This window comes from Anguilla rostrata, chromosome 3 (genome assembly GCF_018555375.3).
Source record: "Anguilla rostrata isolate EN2019 chromosome 3, ASM1855537v3, whole genome shotgun sequence".
Lineage (NCBI taxonomy): Eukaryota > Metazoa > Chordata > Actinopteri > Anguilliformes > Anguillidae > Anguilla > Anguilla rostrata.
In genome coordinates, this window is record NC_057935.1 from 39,446,501 (window position 1) to 39,468,228 (window position 21,728).

Genomic DNA, 21,728 nt, shown 5'->3' on the forward strand with positions numbered 1-21,728 from the left:
ACCCCTGGCCTATACACACTGAGGCTGACTACACTGCTCGTGTTAATACCCCTGCCTATACACACTGAGGCTGACTACACGGCTTGTGCTAATACCCCTAGCATACACACTGAGGCTGACTACACGGCTTGTGCTAATACCCCTGGCATATACACACTGAGGCTGACTGCACTATTTATGCGTACTCAGATTTTCCCCTGAACTGATGCAAAACAATTGGGTTCTAAAAATGCTAAAAACTGTATCTAAGTGATTGAGCTGAAGAGGCAGCAAAGCAAAATCAACCTTTCACCAGAGCCATCATCAGAAGAGATCTCACATCCATTCATTTCAGAAAGCCACTGACTAAACACAGAAAACTTCATCCCCACTTTCAAAGATTAGCACTTTTAAAGCAAGCCTCTAATCATGTACTGAAGACGAGAGCCTTCTTCAAGTGTCCCTTGTCATATTCATACGTAAATCATAACAATATTGTTACATAATGACGGAACAATACAGGCAGAAGGCAAGAGGGAAATGGAAGGGATTGGACTCGGAATGATTTGCATTCTCTTTGTTATTTAACAAACCTGTTAATAGCGCTTTATAAAGATGCATTACAAAGGGAGCATAAAATCTCTGTTGTCTATTACAGGGGTTCCTGTGCTCACTTTCATTACATTTTGAAATGAAGATGCTCTGTATTTTTATGCCTGTTAATAAGTTGAGACAGAAAGGCACAGAAATACATTTATTGTGACACCTGACAGAAATGTAGGCGAAATCCATCAGCCTAAGATCCCTGATCATCAGCGTAACTGCACTGTATGTAATTTAGCGCTGCATGAAAATCCTCAATCATTACTGTAACTGTGGGACTTATGCAGTGGTTTAATCAATTGTACCAAGGTCCCTGATCATTAGCGTAACTTTGGGCTGGATGCAGTTTAAGCAACAGCATCAAGGTCCTTGGATCATTAGCCCAACTCTGGGTGAACAGAGTTTAAGCAACTGCATTACGATTCTGGATGATCAGCATAGCTGTGGGCTGGTCGCTGTATCAGGGAGGTCTGTAGAGTGTCTGGACTGGCTGTCCTGGGACAGCAGCGGGGAGGGTCAAATTCTCACCACAGACCCACACGCAGAGGAGAGAGAAGAGCCAGTTCCCGGGGATGGTATATTTAGAATCTTACATAACATGCTTTCAACACCGCAGGGCACAGATAGCTGTCTATTACCAGTATAAACAAAAGTCACGTTACACACTTTAGTCATGCTCGTACAGAGGGGGAGGGGAACGCAGGAGAATGTAAACAGAGTACTGAACCTAAAAAGGGGTGGAGCCACAACGGGTGGTGGGGTTTAAACAGGAAAGGCTGCCATAGGAAGAAATGCTTCAGGATGAGGTCACTGTGAGGTTGATGAGGTGGGGGCGGAGCTAAACCTTACCCTGGAGGGACCTCTGTACATACATCTCAGCTGCTCCCAGGACTGGCTCTGCTGGGCGTCCAATGTGGCATCCTTAAACATCTGGGGAAAAAAACCGAAGCACATTGCTCAGTCACACAACATTAACTGTACACAAAAATAAATTAATGTCTTATGTGAGGCTTATTGTGAGAGCATGCTTGTTGAAGTATATCTGTTATAACTGTATTTTAATGCAATAATTACCATATTTTTTCCACTTTGTTCCGGTCAACAACTTCAGACCTCATTTTAACATAATAAGACCCAGCAATTTAGTTTTGTCCCCTGTAGGGGATATGAGTATCTGGTCTTAATGTCAAGAGCTACTACTACTATTCTACCATGCTGAAACCCGTTGTTCAGTGTAGAGGACATAAAAATAAAACAAATACTTTTGAAAATATTTTCACTGCAAAATGTTTTGGTCATCCAAGGCACGTATATTATTTAGAAAAATAAATAAAATCCTTTTTTCTCTTGGGTCTCAGGAGAATATTCCTCTGTTCAGTGGCACATCCTCAAAGTATGACTACCTATCCTACCCCATTAAAGCGCATGCAGTCTGCAAGCAGCTACACACAGTCGCAAGAGCAGAACTTACTGCAGTTTTCAGTAGCGTATTAGCCCCACACAGAGAATGGATAAATACGTAGAATTCAATGGGCTAAAGCAGGTTCACATAACTACCAAAAACAGTTTAAAAAGATGTCTCATAGAAGCAAATAAACTGCTCTGTAAAGGGATTTTTATTTATCACCATGGCACAGATCTTTGTGTTAAACTGATTTCTGTCCTCTGTCTAATACCTAAAATTCACCAAAAAGCCACAGAAGAGAACAAATGAGATGAAAATGCTTGTGCCCATGCTGGCAGCTTCCTGTGGCAGTCACCTTGGCAACGTTTCCCTTCAGAGCATTAAGTCCACAATGGACATTAAAAACAACATTTTACACACCATTACCAGACAAACTTACTTTACAATTGGAGTTACAAAGCCATTGTGTGTGTGTGTGTGTGTGTGTGTGTATGTGTGTTTGTGTGTGTGCGCGCATGTGTGCGTGCGTGCAAGTACGTATGTGTGTGTGCGTTTGTGTGCATGTGTGTGCGTGTGTATGTGTATGTGTGTGTGTGTGTGTGTGTGTGTGTGTGTGTGTGCGTGTGTGTACATGTGTTGTGTGTGTGTGTGTGTGTGTGTTTAAATGAGTCTGTGTGAGAGCGTGCGTGAGTGAGCGAGTGATTTCAGTGATACATCTATGATGTATTTATCCTTTATTGTGCCTGGATGTGTCTGACACAAAGGCCCGGGTGACTCTAATCTCATTAAAGGAGCTGGGCGCTGGGTGCTGGCTCACAGAATGTTTAACGGTCTGATCCCACAGGGAGATGAGACTGGAGCATGCTCAGACTGGACTAGGCCGCCTTTCCTCTGCGCCGCGTTGCCTTGATAAAAACCCAAGATGACAGATGACTCATCGTGGGGCGTAATCTTCCTTTTAACCAGACACTGACAGGATCACATCAGGAGAACAGTCATACATGTTAAATGTTTCCCCTCTATCCTATGGCCCCTTCAAACTGCGCTTAAACCCAAAGAAACCGATCACTCCACGGTGTGCTGATGTAACATCAGTAATCGACTCCGCTGTAACTGCCCTTGTAAGGAATACAATGCAATACTGCCCAGCTCAATCCTTAGTAGACCTGTGTTTGCTCTTTGTTCCAGCTGAAATAACCTTTTCAAGGTTAAAGGAGGCTATGTTAAATACACATTTTGATTGACTGATTAATTGACTGATTCTTTCACTATGGATTAAAATTTACGGCTCTCTTACAGCATGCCGGTAATGCCTGACAACGCGCTCAGTACGACACTTTTGTTTACTTTTTTAATTGCTTCGTTTTGATAAGGATTTGATAAACTGCTGCCGTACAGCAATGTTTCTCGTTGGACAATTCTGTAAGTCACTCTGGATAAGAGTGACTGTAAAATGAATACATGTAAAGTAAATGACTGGCTGATCGGTAGACAGGAAAATCACTTTGGAGCGCGGAAGGCTGAAAACCACAGTTTAAAGAGCTCAGCGGCAGCAGCAGCTGACAGCTCATCAGGGTACCCATAACACAACGCAGCCAGAGCCTTTCCCGGCCATGCTATTACACGGAATGACTGGTGACTTGTGTCATCTCCAACCTTCCAGGGCGTCAAACGTTCCACATGATAGTTAGGGTTTTAACAGCCCCTGCAATACGAAATGTAAAACATGGCATTTACGTGGCATCTGTACTGGAAACAGCTTCTGTGACAGTGTTTCATTTTTGGGCCCTAAAGCAATACTTTTCTGTTTCATGATAAATACCAGAATTCATTAAGAGGGACTGGCATTAATTAGCACGTGGCAACCTGTGTGTTTTCTGGGAAGAATCAGAGCCACTCAATAGAGCAAGGCGCGTTAATTAATTGACATTCTTATTTACTGTCGGTTTGGATAAATTAAGTACATGCCATTTAGACTGGGAGCTAGCTTTCTTACTAATGGATCTGTTTGATGGTTCAAAACTGAAGTGATCACTGATGGCTCACCCACCTAGAGCATCAACCACCCACTCCAACACAAACATTTTCCATAGCAGCCTCATTGGTACTAAACTTCCCCTTAAACTGTACCCACAAAGAGGTACACTACATGGCCAAAAGTATGTGGAAACCTGAGACCCAACACATCATTCAAAAATATGGGCATTAATATGGAGTTGGTCTGCCCTTTGCTGCTATAACAATCTCCACTCTTCTGGAAAGGCTTTATGTAGCATTGCTGTAGGGATTTTCTTCCAATCAGCCAGAAGAGCATTAGTGAGGTTAGGCACTGATTGGGCTATTAGGCCTGGCTCGCTGTTGGCTTTTCCAATTGATCCCAAAGGTGTCGGAAGGGGTTGAGGCCAGGGCTCTGCGCAGGCCAGTCAAGTTCTTCCACACCGTTCTCGACAAAAACATTTCTATATGGACCTTGCTGTGTGCCCGGGGGCACTGTCATGCTGAAACAGGAAAGGGCCTTCCAAAACTGGGGAAGCACAGAATCATCTAGAATGTCACTGCATGTGGTAGCATTAGGATTTGTCTTCACTGGAACTACGGGGTAGAGCCCAAACCATGAAAAACAGCCCCAGACCAAGGGGTGTCCAGATACGTTTGGTCATATAGTGCTACATACAATATTTACACCATGGAGAATAACAGACATATTCCCTTGTGATGCTGCACATGGTCACACAGAACTTACTAAAACCTCTCTCGGGCAAAATTAGTTGAACAGAACAGTTAATCCAGAGAACCACCTGACTGCATGTATTTCAATAAAAATAGTGAACAAGGAAGTCCACCAAAAAAGTAAGTAATAAGCCTTTAGAATGTAAGCAAATAAGCCCTTAAAGTGAGATTACTGGTACTGAAGCTTCAAAATGTTGAAGACACTTCATATAAAATGTTGGAACTGCTTCATATAAAATGCTGAAACTGCTTCATATAAAATGTTGAAACTGCTTCATATAAAATGTTGGAACCAATGCTTTTAAAACTGTGGGATGCCGAGGCCTCTCACAGAGGGGCTCTGCTCTAATGAGAAAATGACGAAGAGCAGCAGGAAGCCTCCTCATCACATCTTCATCCTCCTCAACACAACGCCCTGTCTGCACCAGTGATTGGAGAGGGACAGATATTAATTAAAAGGAGAAAAGCCCTGCTTGCTAGCTTTATGAGATGTGTAAATTCTCTCATGTCTGATGTTGCTGAATTACATTCCGCAGGCTCTACAGAGTTCAACGGCAGAAGCTCACAGCCAATGGGAACAAAGCTCGGAGCTCCATTTGGTGACAGCGCCAGCTTCCACTTGCCCCGCCCCTTTGAAAACTCTCTTCACTCTGTACTTCATCACTCTCTCTAACCGCACCAACATGGTGATTTAAACAGTAAAGAACATTCAGAGGGGAACAATTTTGAAAACCCAAAAATCTGCCAAGTCAGACAGATTTTAAAAAATGAAGGAGACGCTTTCCCATTTACTCAGGTATTTACCAGTGTTTGCATATCATTGGTCAGAATTCAATGGTGATGTCATTCACGGTCCTGAACAACCTTGAACGAGTCTCACCCAAGGAATAAGGATAGAATGTTCTGGTTATAAAAGAGTTTATAAGCCCCACTGGAGCAGGTAGCCATGTCCCACTCTGCAGCAATGGCAGAACCCAGAAAACAACGGGTTCTAAATGAGTGTGTCAGTCATTGGGAGTTGGACTGCAACTGTGACCAATGCCATCCCAGCCCCGCCCCCGCTCCCATGGCGATCCTTAATGTATGCTGTATAAAAGCTAACGTTAGCGCAGCAGCAATTTGTAGAACCGTAACTGTGATTGGCCTCTCTATAATTGTTCTGCAGCTAATTCCTAGCAATGTTAATGAGTACACCATGTTAATTATCCCTTTTCCATGCATCAGGAGGACCGGCAGTACCCAGAGACAGCTACATTAAAACAGCTTAGTAGCTTCTTGTTGTGACTCTTGGTGCTCTGTCGGCTCGGATAAAAAGCTCAGCAGATCAAAGCGTCCACTTGCTTCACAGTCCCAGGTACAAAATTATTCATCACGTCCTCAGAGCCAGCTCCTCGGTCTAAATGAGCGAGCAAGCGCATAACCACAGTCATTTACCCCGGGCCATGCACTTCTCACAATTTAAACAGGACTCCGGTCCAAAACTATATTAATCAACTCTGAGACCTTTTTTCCATTCCCCCCGATTTGACATGCATAATTATATTCATAGACCCGTCTCATTGATTTGATTCAAAGGCTGTTTGTCTACATTTATATATCAGCAAAAACATATTCAATAAACCTAAGCCTCTTCTCTGTCCATTGGAGATTCCGATAAGCAAAATAACCCTGGATGTACTGCCAGACAGCAGGCCAATAGTTCTGAGTTCACGTCCTTACCTTTCTCCCAGTAGCGTCACCCCAGGAACCTCGATGAGCAGAAGTGACTTTGGTCTAGAACAAAGATGAAAGAAGTCACTCTCTTCATCCAGACAGAAAATGAGGGAGGGGATGGGGGGGGGGGGGGGCACACAGCAGAAACAGGAAGAGGTCAGATGTATTTAATTAGAGGGGTTACCTCCAGCAGAGAACGGGAGACAAGCTCAGCCATGGAAATGGAAAAAAAAAGGGACGTAATTTGCAAGCAGATACCTCACTCTGATTATTTAAAGAGATTGTACGGCAAGACGGGGCCTGCATGCTGGGCATTTTATCAGTGCTATACAAAGAGCTAATTAACTAGGCCAGCGGAGTCCTGCCCAACTCTGGGGGAATGATGGGAATGTGCCGTGCTTAATGCAAGACTGATTAAACTCCCAGCTGTCCCCCGTGCGTCTGCAGCGCTCCGTCGACTCAGTCACTCAAACATTTCCTGTATAGCCATGGTCACGTATCACGTGACCCGTGTCATGCCAGCTTGGGTCAAAGTTAAGATGGTGGCTTGTGTGCCAAGATAAAGAAGCGTAGCTGGATGAAAACTAACACAGCAGGAAATAATATCCGTGGCCATTACCAGCAGCCTCATACCTTCTGTCTCCAAAACGTATTACTCTATAATAAAGTTTTAGGAAAAGGCTCTCCGACTGCTTGATGGATTAAACGGACAGCTAACATAATCACCATCTCCGCAATTATAAAGAAGATAAATGTGCTGATGGCACAACTCATTGCATGCTGCCACTTTCCAGTAAACCTTTAAAAATAAGTACACTTGTAAGTAGCAGATAAGCAGTGTGGGTAAAGGGCTCTGTGATAGAGGTGCTGGATATTTACTGAGAGGCTGGGCTGAGCCATTGGCAGTTATGAGAAGTGTTCTCAGTTTCTCTGGGGGTGAGGTTCTTGGAACTCATTGCCAGTCGTCCCTGATTTTAAAAAGACTTCCAAATTACATGGTGCTAATTGTTGCTCTAAGGAGTCGGGAAAGGTGTCAGCTGTCTTCGATGCCGAGTATACACAATCAGGACTTTCCCCGGGGGAAGATGCGTTTCTGCGATATTGCGGTGCAAACGTTTCCTCTGTAGTGATGACCGCCGCTTCTGCATTCGATGATTGCTGCGATTAGCAAAGGCAGCTGCAAGCTGGATCAGCTGTGCTATACGCACAGAAAAAAAATGTTCAAGAAGTATTAAAATGTTTAATCTTTTTCCTTTGTTCTCTCTTTTCTTCTTTTCAACTTTAGTCCATTATAAAAGCAGAAGACCGAAGTGGACAGGCGGTAGTGAAGAACGGTGAATTCAGTGAGTTCCTTCACTTGACAGCACAGTGTGTAGCACGAGTCAGTCTCAAGGTCAGGCTACCCTTCCTGCTAAGGTGGTCTGGTTTGAGCAGGCTGTTTTTTAATAACTGGTGATCACCACCAATTGTACCTCCCAGGCTACTGCATTACCAGTTCCACCCAGGATTCCAAGGGTTACCAGCAGTCAGTGAGACATATGCCTCTTCTCCAATCAGCGCTAGCTCTCTCCTGTAGTTCTGAACGAAGCAGTAACTTGGGAGCCTCAACTGCTGATAAACACCAATCGTTACTGGGGATTTTCAGCAAAACAGACAGTTCACCAAGTGATTCCAACTCGAATTAGTTCACCTTGCCCCCCCGAATGTAATTTTAGAATGTAATACTTCAGGGTTACAATATCTCTATACATCTGTCGAAATTACCCAGTGGTGGTTTTTTTATTAAACACTGCAGGAAATGGTTGCACACGAACAGTGAGTTTTTATTCATTATATTTGGCGAAAGCTTGAGTTTCTAACCCATTACTTTCTTTGTAATCTTCTAAACTGAGATGGAACATTTTCTCCCAGCCAGGTATATACATCACATTGAACTGCATCAAAACTAACACACCGTGAGCCAAGATTCCGTATTTTTATCCCAGTTATTACTTATTATCCAGTATTTTCAGCAGTTGCTTGTATCAACCCATATAGACTTGAAACGGTGCCATGCTGCCCAGCTTAATTTGTCCTCAATAAAGTGTACCGAACCTCATGACCTCATTGCTGGGTCAGCACAGGCCTTCCTGCAGGTAATGTCCTGAACAGGCGAACTGGAGTGGATTAGTGTACGTTGAGATGTAACCATGGTAATAGACTATAGTGCTACATAATGGAGACTCGTAGATTGAACAAATGAGCAGATGATTACGCTGGTGCATCGCACATTGTGGTAGAATGAGACTCATAAGCCTGCGGACTGTAGCAGCTGCCGTGTGCAAAAAATGAAAGGCAGCACCGATGAACTTGACACAAAGCCAATTACTTCTGATGTCAGAATGGGAATTACTTGGTTTGAATATGCAAAAAATGAGAGTTTTATCTTTAGGAAAGGAGGGGAAATATTATTTCGTTTAGAATGTGTGTTAAGTGTATGCTGCCTATCTAATTAAGATGAATATTTGTTTTTTTAATTTAATCTGAGCTTGTATAGACATGTAGAGCTGGACTGATGTGACTGCTCTGAGTATCTTCAGATCTTCAGTCATTACACGTTGGGGATGTGTATCGCAGCTTGTCTGGTTAGATTAATGCTCTTGTTTGCTTTGGTAAACAAACACACCCATAGCCATTAACCATGGAGTCCCTCAAGCCTTCACAGGTTCACTGCATTACCAGAAAGCCTTTCCCCTGACATCACTAAACCTCTGTGCTCACAGGAACATGAAAAAGAGTCTCTCATAATCCACTCTGACCTCTGTCTTGTTTATTAATACATATGTACACTCATGCAGCTACATGTACTAGGGTTGGGGGCAACTATAAATTTAATTCAGAATTGCTGGTGGCCAAGTACTTCTGGTCATATGTTGTACATATGTTTCTCAAGTACAGCAGCATAGTGCAAATATATATGTCCACCAAAGCTTATCAGATGATAGACAGGTCTCAGAGCCTAAGAAGTGGACCATGCAATGACGCTCCAACACAGTGAAATGCGACCGAAGCCCACGGTGGTGTTGCGTTCACAGCTGTAAGACCAGCGCTGTTCTGCTAAGGACCGACGCCCACGGTGGTGTTGCGTTCACAGCCGTAAGACCAGCGCTGTTCTGCTAAGGACCGACGCCCACGGTCGTGTTGCGTTCACAGCTGTAAGACCAGCGCTGTTCTGCTAAGGACCGAAGCCCACGGTGGTGTTGCGTTCACAGCCGTAAGACCAGCGCTGTTCTGCTAAGGACCGAAGCCCACGGTCGTGTTGCGTTCACAGCTGTAAGACCAGCGCTGTTCTCTAGGACAAGCCCACGTGGTTTGCGTTCCAAGCCACCCTGTTCTGCTGACGACCGGTGTGTTGCGTTCACAGCTGTAAGACCAGCGCTGTTCTGCTAAGGACCGAAGCCCACGGTGGTGTTGCGTTCACAGCCGTAAGGACCGCTGACCTGCGCGAGGGACGTGCTGCGGCTCCGCCCGCCGCTCGCGGCGTTCCTCTCTCCGCCACGCCCGCCCTGGCCGGACATGCACTTGTAGCAGCTCCAGCCGTGCAGCCTCTCCCCCGCTACCCCGCACTCCTTACTCTGCAGGCACTGGCAGTGGTAGAGGTGCCCGCAGCTGCAACACAAAGGGGGAGGGGTCGCTGGCACACACAGCTCTACATATATGCATTTTATACAGCAGCACCAGTGTGCAGATCAGGCAAATATCATCATTATGTCCGTTTACAAGGTCTTTGTTTAACCCTTGTGTCCGGTTTGGGTCAAATTTACCCGTATTAACATTTTAGTAAGAGAGGAATAACACTTTTAATTACTGAACCAGTGTAAACTTGGGTCTTGTTTTGTATTCATCTGTATTTGCTATATATCTTTTCGCCTATATAGTTTCTGCAAATATAATAAGACGAAGACAAAAAATAATTTGGAATGTTAGTTCAAAACAATAAATATCAGTAATATTTAATTCACAGATAAACATTTAATTGATAAATATGATTTATACCCCCTATGTCTTCATCATACTGGATTTTTAAAATATAAATCACATCTTTATCTTAACTGAATGACGCATTCATTGTTAAATGTGATCTAGCAGCAGAGTGTAGCACAGAATTCAGGGCCCCGTGCAAATGCAGTCTCTGTGGGCCCCCTTCCCAAAGCAAACTTTTTAGTTCAGCCCTTTTGAGCCACTTACATTGTCTGCAATTGAGATAAAGATAATACATATTGAGTATTATTGGGGAAAAAATTTGTTTCTGTATTGCTTAAAACCCCCAATAATGTCCTGGGTATATTTGACCCAGGCTAACAGTTTCACAGGAGCTAATAAACAAACAGCACACAAGGGATAAATCAGAAGTTTGACTTTGAAGGACAATACAAAGACAAACAGGGGACCACGCCACCAGTTTGTGGTTTGTAATCAGGATTTAACACTCGTGCCAATGAGGACTCACAGAAGCACAGAAGCAATCCAATTACACAGCGCGAGGCGAGCGTCTCAGAGCAGTGCGGCTTCTCTGGGAATTTTCACACGGACTCTTGTTTGCAGACGGAGGCGTCTGGAGGCAGGCTGCTCTGCGTCTCGGCTCACCTGAAGATGATGATCTCGTCCTGGGCCTCCTGCCGACGCTTGTACTGCTGCAGACAGATGCTGCAGTGGTCCTGCCGGGGGTGCAGACCGCGACTCACCACCGCCCGCAGGTGCGACAGGGACCAGTGCAGGTCGTGGTTGAGCAGGTTGGTGGTGGTCTCCAGCAGCGTCTGAGGGTTCGGACAGGCGGAGCAAGGGTGGAGGGGGTGGAGTGACGGTGGAGAGAGTGGAGCAAGGGTAGAGAACGTAGAGAAAGTGTATAGGGGGCGAAGCAAAGATGGAGATGGTAGAGAGAGGGTAGAATGGGAGGAGTGAAGATAGAGGGGGCAGAGCAAGGGTGGAGAGGGCACAGAGAGAGTGGAAGTGGTGGAATGAGGGTGAAGTAGATGAAGAGATTGAGAAGATGAAGAGAGGGGAGGGGTGGGGAGAAGGGTTTAGAAAGTATCCTGTATTACAGTCCAAGAAGGCATAATGTATAGAGCAGGAGTGACCTTCAGACCTTACATGGACTCTCAGTAAAATCCAGATGTATGAATGGACTGTTTAACCAGGTGTGTAATGGGTGTGTAACTGGAGTATATAACCACACCATACAAAAGACTGTACTGTCTGACTGTAACCAGTGTGGGGACTGGGGAGTGGCATTCTGACTGGACTCATAACTGAGAGGGGATGGGGCTTTGGTTGTACTTAGGAATTTAGTGTGGTCGGTATATGGGTATATGCTAAAAGTAGAAATGGACAGGCTAAGCGATAACTTCCCCATAAATAATGTTCATCTACTTAAGGCACAGATGATATTGTTTCCTTTGCTGCTCGAGAGGAGCTACCTTCGGGCACTGATTGTGACAGATACGGTTCTGCTTTTAGGGAAAGGGAGGTCTATAGGATGCCACCTCAGAGGATGAAACGTTTCACATCTACTTCCCTCCATACTTCCTGCTCTCAGTAATGACCTGTGGTTTAATACATATTGCACCATGCCTGGGAGATGCTGTGCTGTTAGACTTGCTGTTAGAGCTTAATTTAACACTGTGCTCATAGCCTTTTTCTTACATGAATTAATACTGTACCACACACAGTACTTCCTGTGACTAAATACAGTGTGTTACGGAATACAGACCATCTGAGAAGCTGTACAGATTGTACCAATTATGCGTGTGTGTGTGTGTGTGTGTGTGCGTGTGTGTGTGCGCATGTGTGTATGTGTGTGTGTCCATTTCCATTTGGGAAGGAAGAGAGTTCATTCTCTCCCTCTAGGGAAATCATCCCGGTGAGAAAGCGCAGAGTTTTTACGGTTTAATTTCCCCAGAATTCCACAAATAAACTGAGTCACCACAGTGGCATCTACACATACAGTATGTCTCATTAAGGCATGAGGCTGCAATCCTCGTCCGTGTGCAGACATCACATGCACACATACCCTCCACAAAACACAAGTGAATGCAGACACATTCATTCAAACACACATACACAGACAGAAACAAAACAAATGGCCACAGGTATGAGTGTCTGAGTGAATGGTGTGTGTGCCCTGTGATAGATTGACGGCCTGTCCAGCGTGTATTCCTGCCTCTTGCCCAATGCACGCTGGGATAGGTTCCAGTGCCCCTCCCCCGCGACCCTGCCCAGGATAAGTGGGTATACATAATGGATGGATGGAATGCCTATAATTATAGGCCGATCTCATCATTGCAATGCCTTCCATAAATTCTGAAGGGTGCACACTGACATATACGCCCTATGGACGGAGAATAATTTGGACACTATGAAGTCCAACTTTGAAGAACCCTCCTTAAATATCATGATTAATCCTAATGCCACTTGAGTTTGTGAAACAACTAGCAGACCACATTCTTTACATAGACCAAAGGGGTTTATGTTCAATTTCCAGGGATGATTCAGCACACAACTGGCACATACAGATGAGTCTTGTACCCAAGTGGCAGTTAATACAGCTGTCATTGCTAGTGCAGTACAGGTGACATAACCTACTCAAGAGCACAGCACAGGTAAAGAAACTGACTCAAGGGCACACCACAGGCAAAGTGCCTTGCACAAGGGCCCATCCCCATAGCCTGAACAGTTTCCCAGTTTCCTCCCTCCACCCCACACACACACACACAATGGTGGCATTGTGCCTTTATTGTGTGGCAGAACCATGACAGATATACTCTACTTGTGGTTTCAATGCAGTGAGTTTCAGTGAGTTTCAAAACTCACACGCACAGCATACTCACACACCCACGCAGCACAGTTCCACAGGACCTCCTCCAGGGAGCGTGATGCAGCGTTCGCAGCTAAAAGACTGAGACAGGAATGATTCGGAAAAGCCCCGATGTCAGCCCCTTCAGCTGGCTCATTATGAAACGTCTTCATTCCTCACAGTTTTTTTTTTTTTTTTTGAAGGGCTGGACTTTGCAATTACGGGAAGACACAGCCAAGATAGAAGCTAAATCGAGTGGCACTGACAGCTTGATGAATCATCATCACACTTTCACTCAGGCAGTAATGTGCCCAAAAATGGCATCTCGCTGTCCATTTAAAGATCTCTCGAGCTGTAAAATAGGAGCGCCTGATGGATTTATGGAGCTGTCACATGGCCACCCTAACTCTGTTTCCACACCTAAAAAGATCAGGGAATCTATAATCACTCTTTAGTGGAGGTGCTACTGGAAAGGAAGAAAAAAAGAAGGAAAAACTCATTTTGAAGATTTTTTCCAATACATGCCATGTCCTTTTTACACTAAATTAGTTAACTTTTAGTTTAATATTTGTAATTATACAAAACAAATATGGTCCCTGACAAATGGCTGCAGAAATTTGCATCTTATAAGCATAAACTCTCATCAATCATTTTAATGGTTAGGAGGTTACTCTGGGTAACTTTTTATATTCATATTTTTTATTTATTATTTCACAAAATATAATGGATAGTTTGTCTGTTAATAAGTTCACACTTATTACCGGTATTCACAATATTCTGGAATTCAATTATTTTTTCATTCTGCTTCATTGACATTTGCTTTTATATGACCGAATCAATGTTACAGTAATTTAACTTTAATGCAGGGTCATCTCAAAACACACATTTTTTCAGATAATAATGAGGTAAAATCATTTGCGTAGCTTTTAAAGTTCTTCTTTATGATATTTGCAAATTAGATTCCTCTCATCTTTAACAACCAAAATCAGACATATTTTAACCTGCAACCAGGCAGAGGACAGGAATCTGCCCAACCTTCGACTTTTCATTGCGAGAGAGGTGCCATGCTGTTGACACAGTGAACCCAGCTAGCATCCTAGGTTCCAGCACTGCGAATATGCCCCATTGTTTTCCCATGTCTGGAATCACCAGCTGTTCCGTGCTCCGGAGTCACTGCACTGCACTGAGAGCACTAACTGCCCCCAATGCATTTGCCCAAAAGCCACTAACTATCTTCTACACTACAAGCCACACCTTCTTGCAGGTAAGCAAGCAAATGCATTTCAAATTAATATGCAAAATATGCAGGTTCATAAAAACTGGTGAGCTTTCATAACTAAATAAAACCGGAGGCATCTTGTCTTTACGAGTCAACTGTAAAAGAAGTGACTTGGATGATAAATCTTTCCCCTCATTCAAACACACTTAGCCAGCTGAAGGTCATCTGTAACTCATTTAAACCAGACTTAAATTCTTTTGTATTCAATCAATCAAACTCTTAAAGCTCTTTAAGGCCGAAAAAATCCAAACACAGGAAGACGTGTGGCCTGAACACCGAGGTGCCTGGGGACAGGAGCTTTAATTAAAGACCAAGCAGCCCTTTGCAATGAATCTGGCCGTGTGCCTTCGACATCACCATCTCCGCAGTTTTATACAAAAATAATATATAAAATATAATCTAAATGTTTTTAAAAAACAATTCAATTATCATAACACTTAACACACAATTATCACAACGTTTTAGGAACAAAGCTATAAAAAAGCAGCAATTTCCCAGGGCTGCCTTTAATATTTTTTGGCACGTGGTTTGGATAAAATGCTACTATGTGATAATGCAGATGACAGACACAAACATTAGTAAGTCTTATTAGCTGTTCAGAGTAAAAGCTATGTCAGCTGCTAACAGTGGAATTAACCATTAAAATGTAATTGGGTTACAGTGGTCCATACAATAAAGGAATAACTCTGCAGATGGTATTCCGCCTTGTTGAATGATGATTAAGGAGTTCACCTTTTTAGCAGATGTCATACAAACACTACACAAGTCTTGAAGAAGCTAGACTTTCTTGAAGTATATTTTCCTCACAGTTCTGTATCTTCTTGAGTTAGGGAGAACACGAAACTGAATTTAGCATGCTTGAAAAGGTGCGAGCCAAATGGAGCTTTTAGTTTTTTTTTTTATTTAAAAGGTGGGCATTTTAAAAGTGTTCTGACCTATGAATCATAACCGGGAGCGTTAATCATTTGATGAAAACACATTTTTCGTTGGCAGGAATCTTTTCTGTTTTCCATATCTCTCAAAGGCAAGAATAGTGCGCTTGAATGAATCCAGACTATTATTTTCATTTCATTTTCATTCAAAAGTCAAATAAATTCAAAGAAACATGTACATATTTGTGCCTACATGATAATCATTAATAAAGAAATCGCAAGTTTTCTACAATGCAGTGCTCGCAAACTTTTTACTTCCAGAGAAATTGAACTATTGAGGTGTTTATTCTTGTTTTACAATAGTAATCAATATTAAATAAAACCCCATGGGTAAAAAAAAATGTAAGCATGTTCTGGTGACATCATTATGAATAACCCTCAATGGTAGTAAGGCTCTCAGTTTTCTTGAATCAGATCTATGAGCCCAAATCTTTGCTGTTTCATTTAATTATTTTTACAATGGAGGCAAATAAGAAACTTTAAACAAATAAGAAATCATGGGCACAGTGGCTCTCTGATTGGCTCAGTGCTTCCCAATGAATCTAGAGCTTCTACACAGAGGACCTTTGCTGTCTGGGCCTGTAATCTCCCATACTGGCTCAACTTTGTGCGCACACCTCCTCTATCAGGTACACAGCCCAACTATGACCGAAAAGAGCAGCTGACATGCAAGGATAGTACGGGCGTGAACGTCATAAAAAGCCTTTCAGACTTTCAAGTAAAATGCTGAATCTGGCCCGATATATTGCTTCATGCCAAGCGATGCCTTTGGTATCCTTCTATATGTATGCTACTACTCCCACACACTATGGAGGGCATTTGTATGCTGGGATTCGAACGGCTTGTTGAATCGCTACTTCGATCAGACAAATTTATTCAGTGACAGACACAGCTGCCACAGAGAGAGAGAGAGAGAGAGAGAGAGAGGAGATATTTTTATCTGTTTATGCTTCAACACACCAACAAATCTATCCGTTCCCAAATAATGCCGAAGCAATAAGGAGTCGCTGTGTGTTCCGGCCAGGGGACAGCTCGCTAAGACACGATAAGACACTCATATCCTCTGTCACTGAGGAGGGGATCTCAATAAAGGATCGATGCGCCCAGCCCTCTTGGGCTCTCTCACCGCGTCACTGAGAGACGCGACACCGTCGTCGGACTCCGCGATCGGCGCATGGCCTGACGCGCCGCGCTGAAGACGCGCTTTGCATCCTCGATCAGCCGAGAGCCAGTTAATCTCGTCCTTTCTGGCGGGCCGGCGGAGCGGCGTGATAAAGCGTCACTTTCGTGTAACGCTGCGTTTAATCCCTTTTAATTACACCGAGGTCAGATTAATTCCTTTCAGAGCGGGGAGATGGGAGATAGTGCGGTTCTATTTTAATCAACGCCCCGTCCGATCAGTTGCTCCGCTTGCTTTTTCTTCCCTCGAAAGCAATTACGCACTGTATCGTCAGGGAAGGACCGAAGCATTAACGCCCGTTCTCCAATTCAGGAGTTTATTCGTCAACATTCTGAAAAAAAGGGGGAGAGTAACAGCACTAAAGAGCTGAATAATACATGCGGGGGGGTCAAGACGGCGATAAGAGGAAAGTGAACACAAAACATCTCTAAATGACTCAGAAAGGGTTTTAAGAAATAAAATGGCCAAGGGGTTGCGAAAGAGTGGCGCACAGGCGGCTGAGTTACACAGGAAGCTGACGCACGCCGCACAGCAGGCATGGGGGGGGGGGGGTTACAGGCCTTGTGAACACAGCCCCTGTCAGAGCACCAGGTGGCCAACGTTAGGCCTGTATTAACTCCCATGGGAGGGGGAAAAGGCTGCCAGTCTTCTCCCTGGCTACACGCTTCACTAGTGCCAACTTATCCCCAGCAATCCCTGCCTTTCTGAACATCACACTTCAACAGGTAATCTACTTCCATAGGATAGGGAAACATTCAGGAGGCAAGGAGCTACAAAATGTTCTGCGCAAGGGCTGATGGGATAGGAAATCCAGGACTCCAGGGCCTGAGAGTGAAAAGTGAGGCGTTTTCGGTCGGTTGACTTGATTGCGCAGCCCAACACGAAGCCACTTCTCAATTTTACCCCCTTCGACAGTAACTGAACATAATGATGTAATTACATCTTGCATACAGCAGACTGTGCTCCAAACAGAGAAGTGTGGGATTCTATTCAATTATTTCATTTAATTACATGAGCTGCTAAATTCATGAGAACAACTTAAATTATCTTCACAGTTCAAACCTGTTATTTGTTGCTTGCACCAGGTATAAAATAATAGTCTTTGATTTGCCAAAAATGGGTTATTGCTCTTTATTTGCTAAGTTAGCTGGAGTGAAGGACAGTGTATAGTTATCCTGATTTTCTCTTATTATGATTTACCAGGCTAGTCCGTACCTCATGACTGTGTGCCTCCTCCAACTTCAGAGTAGGCCTACAAACACATCTATAGACATCTTAGATTTCAATGCTAATGGATACATCTAAGCCAGTAGCTACATACCAACAGGGAATACAGGAATACATTAAATTAAAAATGCAACAGATGACCCATAAACCATACGCGGCAGTATTATGAGCTAGCAAGATTAAGTGGGATTACTATTTAACACATAAGCTAAATTAATCACATTTTTTCCTCTATCGCATTGCAAATTCTGAGCTCCATTTTCTTTAATGTGAAAGCCTGTTCTGTCACTGTCACATGCAGAACTCTGCCACTGTGAGAACACAAGGCAGGTAGGTACACATCCTATGAAGCGTGTCAAGCTAGCCATACATCTGGATGACTCAGCCGGGGGCAGCCCGTCAAACACAGCGTCTGCAGGCTGACCGCAAGTGCCTGACTGACCAGCAGAGTTGTTCTTGTGCAACAAGGCAGGGAAGGCCTGCATACTGAAACTCGCCCTCCATTGAAGCTTAAACCAACATCACCACAACATGTCCATTGATTGGCTAGCGGTAAAAGAAGCAGTCTAAACAATTATTTCAACAACTTTTGTAACAAGCATAGATTTACCATAGCTGCATAGTCTTCAGTTGATGCGACTGATTACTCTAACTGAAGCCTACTGAAGGCAGCTGGTTTGTGATAAATCTTCAGAGCTATAGCTGTATAAGGAAGTATGTGGACCAATCAAAGAGGAGATAGGTGAAGCGATTTTGAGCTATTAAACACTTCGCGCAGGTGCCAAATCTGGTCAATCGTTGCTCATTTATGTAGTGTTTTATTTTACAAATGCCTGTAATGTTATTTAAATCCTTTGTGCAAGCCCCCTAGTGGTTGCCCAAGAGATTGCCCAACTCAGACATTCATTGCTCCTGCAACCAAACTATGAGTAGAAACAACAAACTCATTCTAGCTTTATTAGTGGACAATTCATGATAACCATGCCAAATACAGAGTTTCTCAGTATCACTATTGTCGCATAGTTCATCCATTTAATGAGCACCCCCCCGCCCAGTCTCATCTGCAACTAGCCTGACACATTGAACAATAGCATCTATCAGGGAGTTCATAAAAATATTCCTCTAAAATGTTCCTTCAGCTTATTTTGCCTTTCAGTAAGCAACATTTTTAACTGCTGTACTGGCATGCCTTCAGGCTATTGTTGATTTTATCTTGTTGTTATGATGAAATACCACACACCGATTAAGCAACCAAGGTCTGATAAAAGGTCATTACCTGTTCATAATTAAAGGTGTCCAGCATGCCCAGAATCAGTCCCTGGATTTCAGCCAGCTTGCCTTTCCCATATACTGGGTCCTGGAACAGAGAGAGAGAACGAAGCACACAATGAGCTTTCTGGAGGAAAGTTGCCATCATGTTTTTAACCTTAAAATCTACAGAAAAGCAGGGACAAATATCCAAATACCAAATACCACACATACACAGTATCTGCTGACCTGCAGGCTATCAGCTGTTCACTGCATTTGGCATATCCATAGCATCATATTCAAACATCTCCAGTTTACCTTGAAATAATCTCATTTGTTTGCTTGTGTACCAGTTAAAGTAGGTAAGTTTTTTGAAGAGAGATAAATTAAACCATAATATAGCTATTTGTACTGCTTCATCCAGATTTCAGTACAAATGCAACACTATAACATGATATACAACATTTAAACAAAAGACATTTCTGATAGCAACTTCCTTTTCAGCTTACAGTTCCCCATAAAAGAAATTATTTTTCTTGAGCCCACAACCATGCAAAAGCCATGCAAGGTGATCTGGGAAAATGAGGCAGTGGAGAAAATAACATAATGGCTCATCACTCTACTTCATAACATTCAACTGCACTGTGTGAAGATGTCCATCTTGAAACTGCACTGCGGGAAGAGGTGTATTCTGAAACTGCACCGTGTGAACCATGCTCAAATTGCACCTACCAGACCTAACAGACTGAGGCAGACTTCCAGAGCTAAGAGGAAGCCAAGGAGCAGAAACAGGACTCTCCATATTACAGGAGAGTAGACAGGCACATATGGAGAGTCCTGCGCTTCCCAGAATGCAGAGCAAAAAAGAAGCAGTCAGGAGGGATCACTAAACAAACACAAGCTGTTTGGGAGGATCTCAGTGTTTCCCCTCACTGATGGGGAACACAGAATCCCCAGCAGGCAGCTAACAGGAAATGTTCTGGTCAATCGCACTTAAAAGGAATTGGCAGAACAGTAGCAACCCCAGCCCAATTCATTACTCTGGGGGAGACAGGGCGTGGGAGCAGCAGGGGACCATGCAGTGTACCTGTCAATGACCTGCCCTTCTTCCTGCAATCATGCCTAGTTTTCAATAAGAATAATATATATGTACATAAAGCAGCATTAATAAGGGTAAATAGTTCAGATATAGAAAATGCTGATGTGATATTAAATGAGTCAATGAAAACTGTATTGGAGATTTCTCTGTGACTTCTGTTTTTCAAGGAAAAGGTACAAAACCGCCATGACTGACCCCAGTGACTTCAATACAAAATGTTCTGAACAAACAGGATCAATAAAGGAGACAGTAAGGCTGGAAAAGAAGATTAGAAATGCTTCTCATCTCATGCTAGGAAACACAGAATGGAAACTCACACAGCTGTGCACTTCACAACCAAAGTGATCTGTTGAACCGCGTGATGATTAACATTTCTCCCCAAAAGGTCTTCATTAGAGCAAGATACTTTCACACAGGCCCATTTAAAGGCAGACTATGCAGGATTTCTTAGTCCGTATTTGCAATAAAAGAAGTCTTCTCCGTCTTCAACCCCACCCACTCAAGAAGAGTAAGTTACTCCACCTTACTCAGCATCATAGATATTCCTTAGCGTGGTTATTTTATAATATTTTCAAGGTAAAAATCCTCCATAGACTGCATTTAAATACTGCTACCTAAGGAACCCAGAGGATACACACCTCCCATGTACACACATGAAATGGAAGGTGAATGGACACGGCCATTTCAGGACACGGTACAGAAAAAACAGGGTTGCACCTGCGTGAACTGTGTTGACCTTGTTCTGATGAGGACCTAAGGGTCATTAACCCTCACATCCTCCTTAAGACTCTTCAGAAATAAAGTTCAAGTATTTCCATTTTTTTGACATAACACAAGTGTCATGGATGATAAAAACATGTTGCAGTGAAAATATTGTCCAAAATATAATTAATGTTATTATTACTGAATGCCCCTTTTAGTGCTTCAGCATATGGGAATATGTGGCTCTTGAGACTAAGACCAGAGACTCGTGTCCCCTACAAGGGTCAAGAATAAACTGCGGGTCTTCAGAGAATATGGTTAAATGAATATCCTTTTGAAGCATAAGTATGTTATTTATTTCTGTGTTTATTAATTCATGGGAAGCACTATTCAAGGTGTGTGTGTGTGTCTATTCTCTCACTCTAATCTCATTCGAGCCAGCAGGTGGCACCTGGCCTTTGATTTGATAACCTTCCTTTGGGCGGAATGTGAAAAGACAAAGCGGCACCAGGCCTGTAGCACATCTCTCAATATTCAAAAAGGTAGATTTTAGGACAAAGAAACCCTCAAAGTGAACTGTCTAAAGGCCATTGTGATGCTGACTAACTTCACAGTACAGAGGATCCACACAATGGAGACCGGGGCAGAGACCATGCAATGTGGGATATCCACAGACTCACACCACTTACTGATGACTGCTTTGCAAAATACCCTGTCAAACAAAAATGCCTTTGGGTACAACTGGCAGATAGCTCATTGGAAGAACCGTAGTACACTTCCATATAACCCAACCGAATCA

The 21,728-nt window shown here is 43.3% G+C and overlaps 1 protein-coding gene across 2 annotated transcripts in view; it reads right to left on the reverse strand.

Annotated features, from left to right (window-relative positions):
* vps8 (VPS8 subunit of CORVET complex) overlaps positions 1-21,728 on the reverse strand; it is a 101,157-nt gene that overhangs the window by 9,865 nt on the left and 69,564 nt on the right. For both annotated transcript variants that reach the window (XM_064327533.1, XM_064327532.1), the window contains exons 41-45: positions 19,157-19,237; positions 11,057-11,226; positions 9,910-10,078; positions 6,437-6,490; positions 1,432-1,512 (exon numbers count right to left, since the gene is read on the reverse strand). In XM_064327533.1, coding sequence (XP_064183603.1) covers positions 1,432-1,512; positions 6,437-6,490; positions 9,910-10,078; positions 11,057-11,226; positions 19,157-19,237 — 555 coding nt within the window. The remainder of the gene's footprint in view (positions 1-1,431; positions 1,513-6,436; positions 6,491-9,909; positions 10,079-11,056; positions 11,227-19,156; positions 19,238-21,728) is intronic.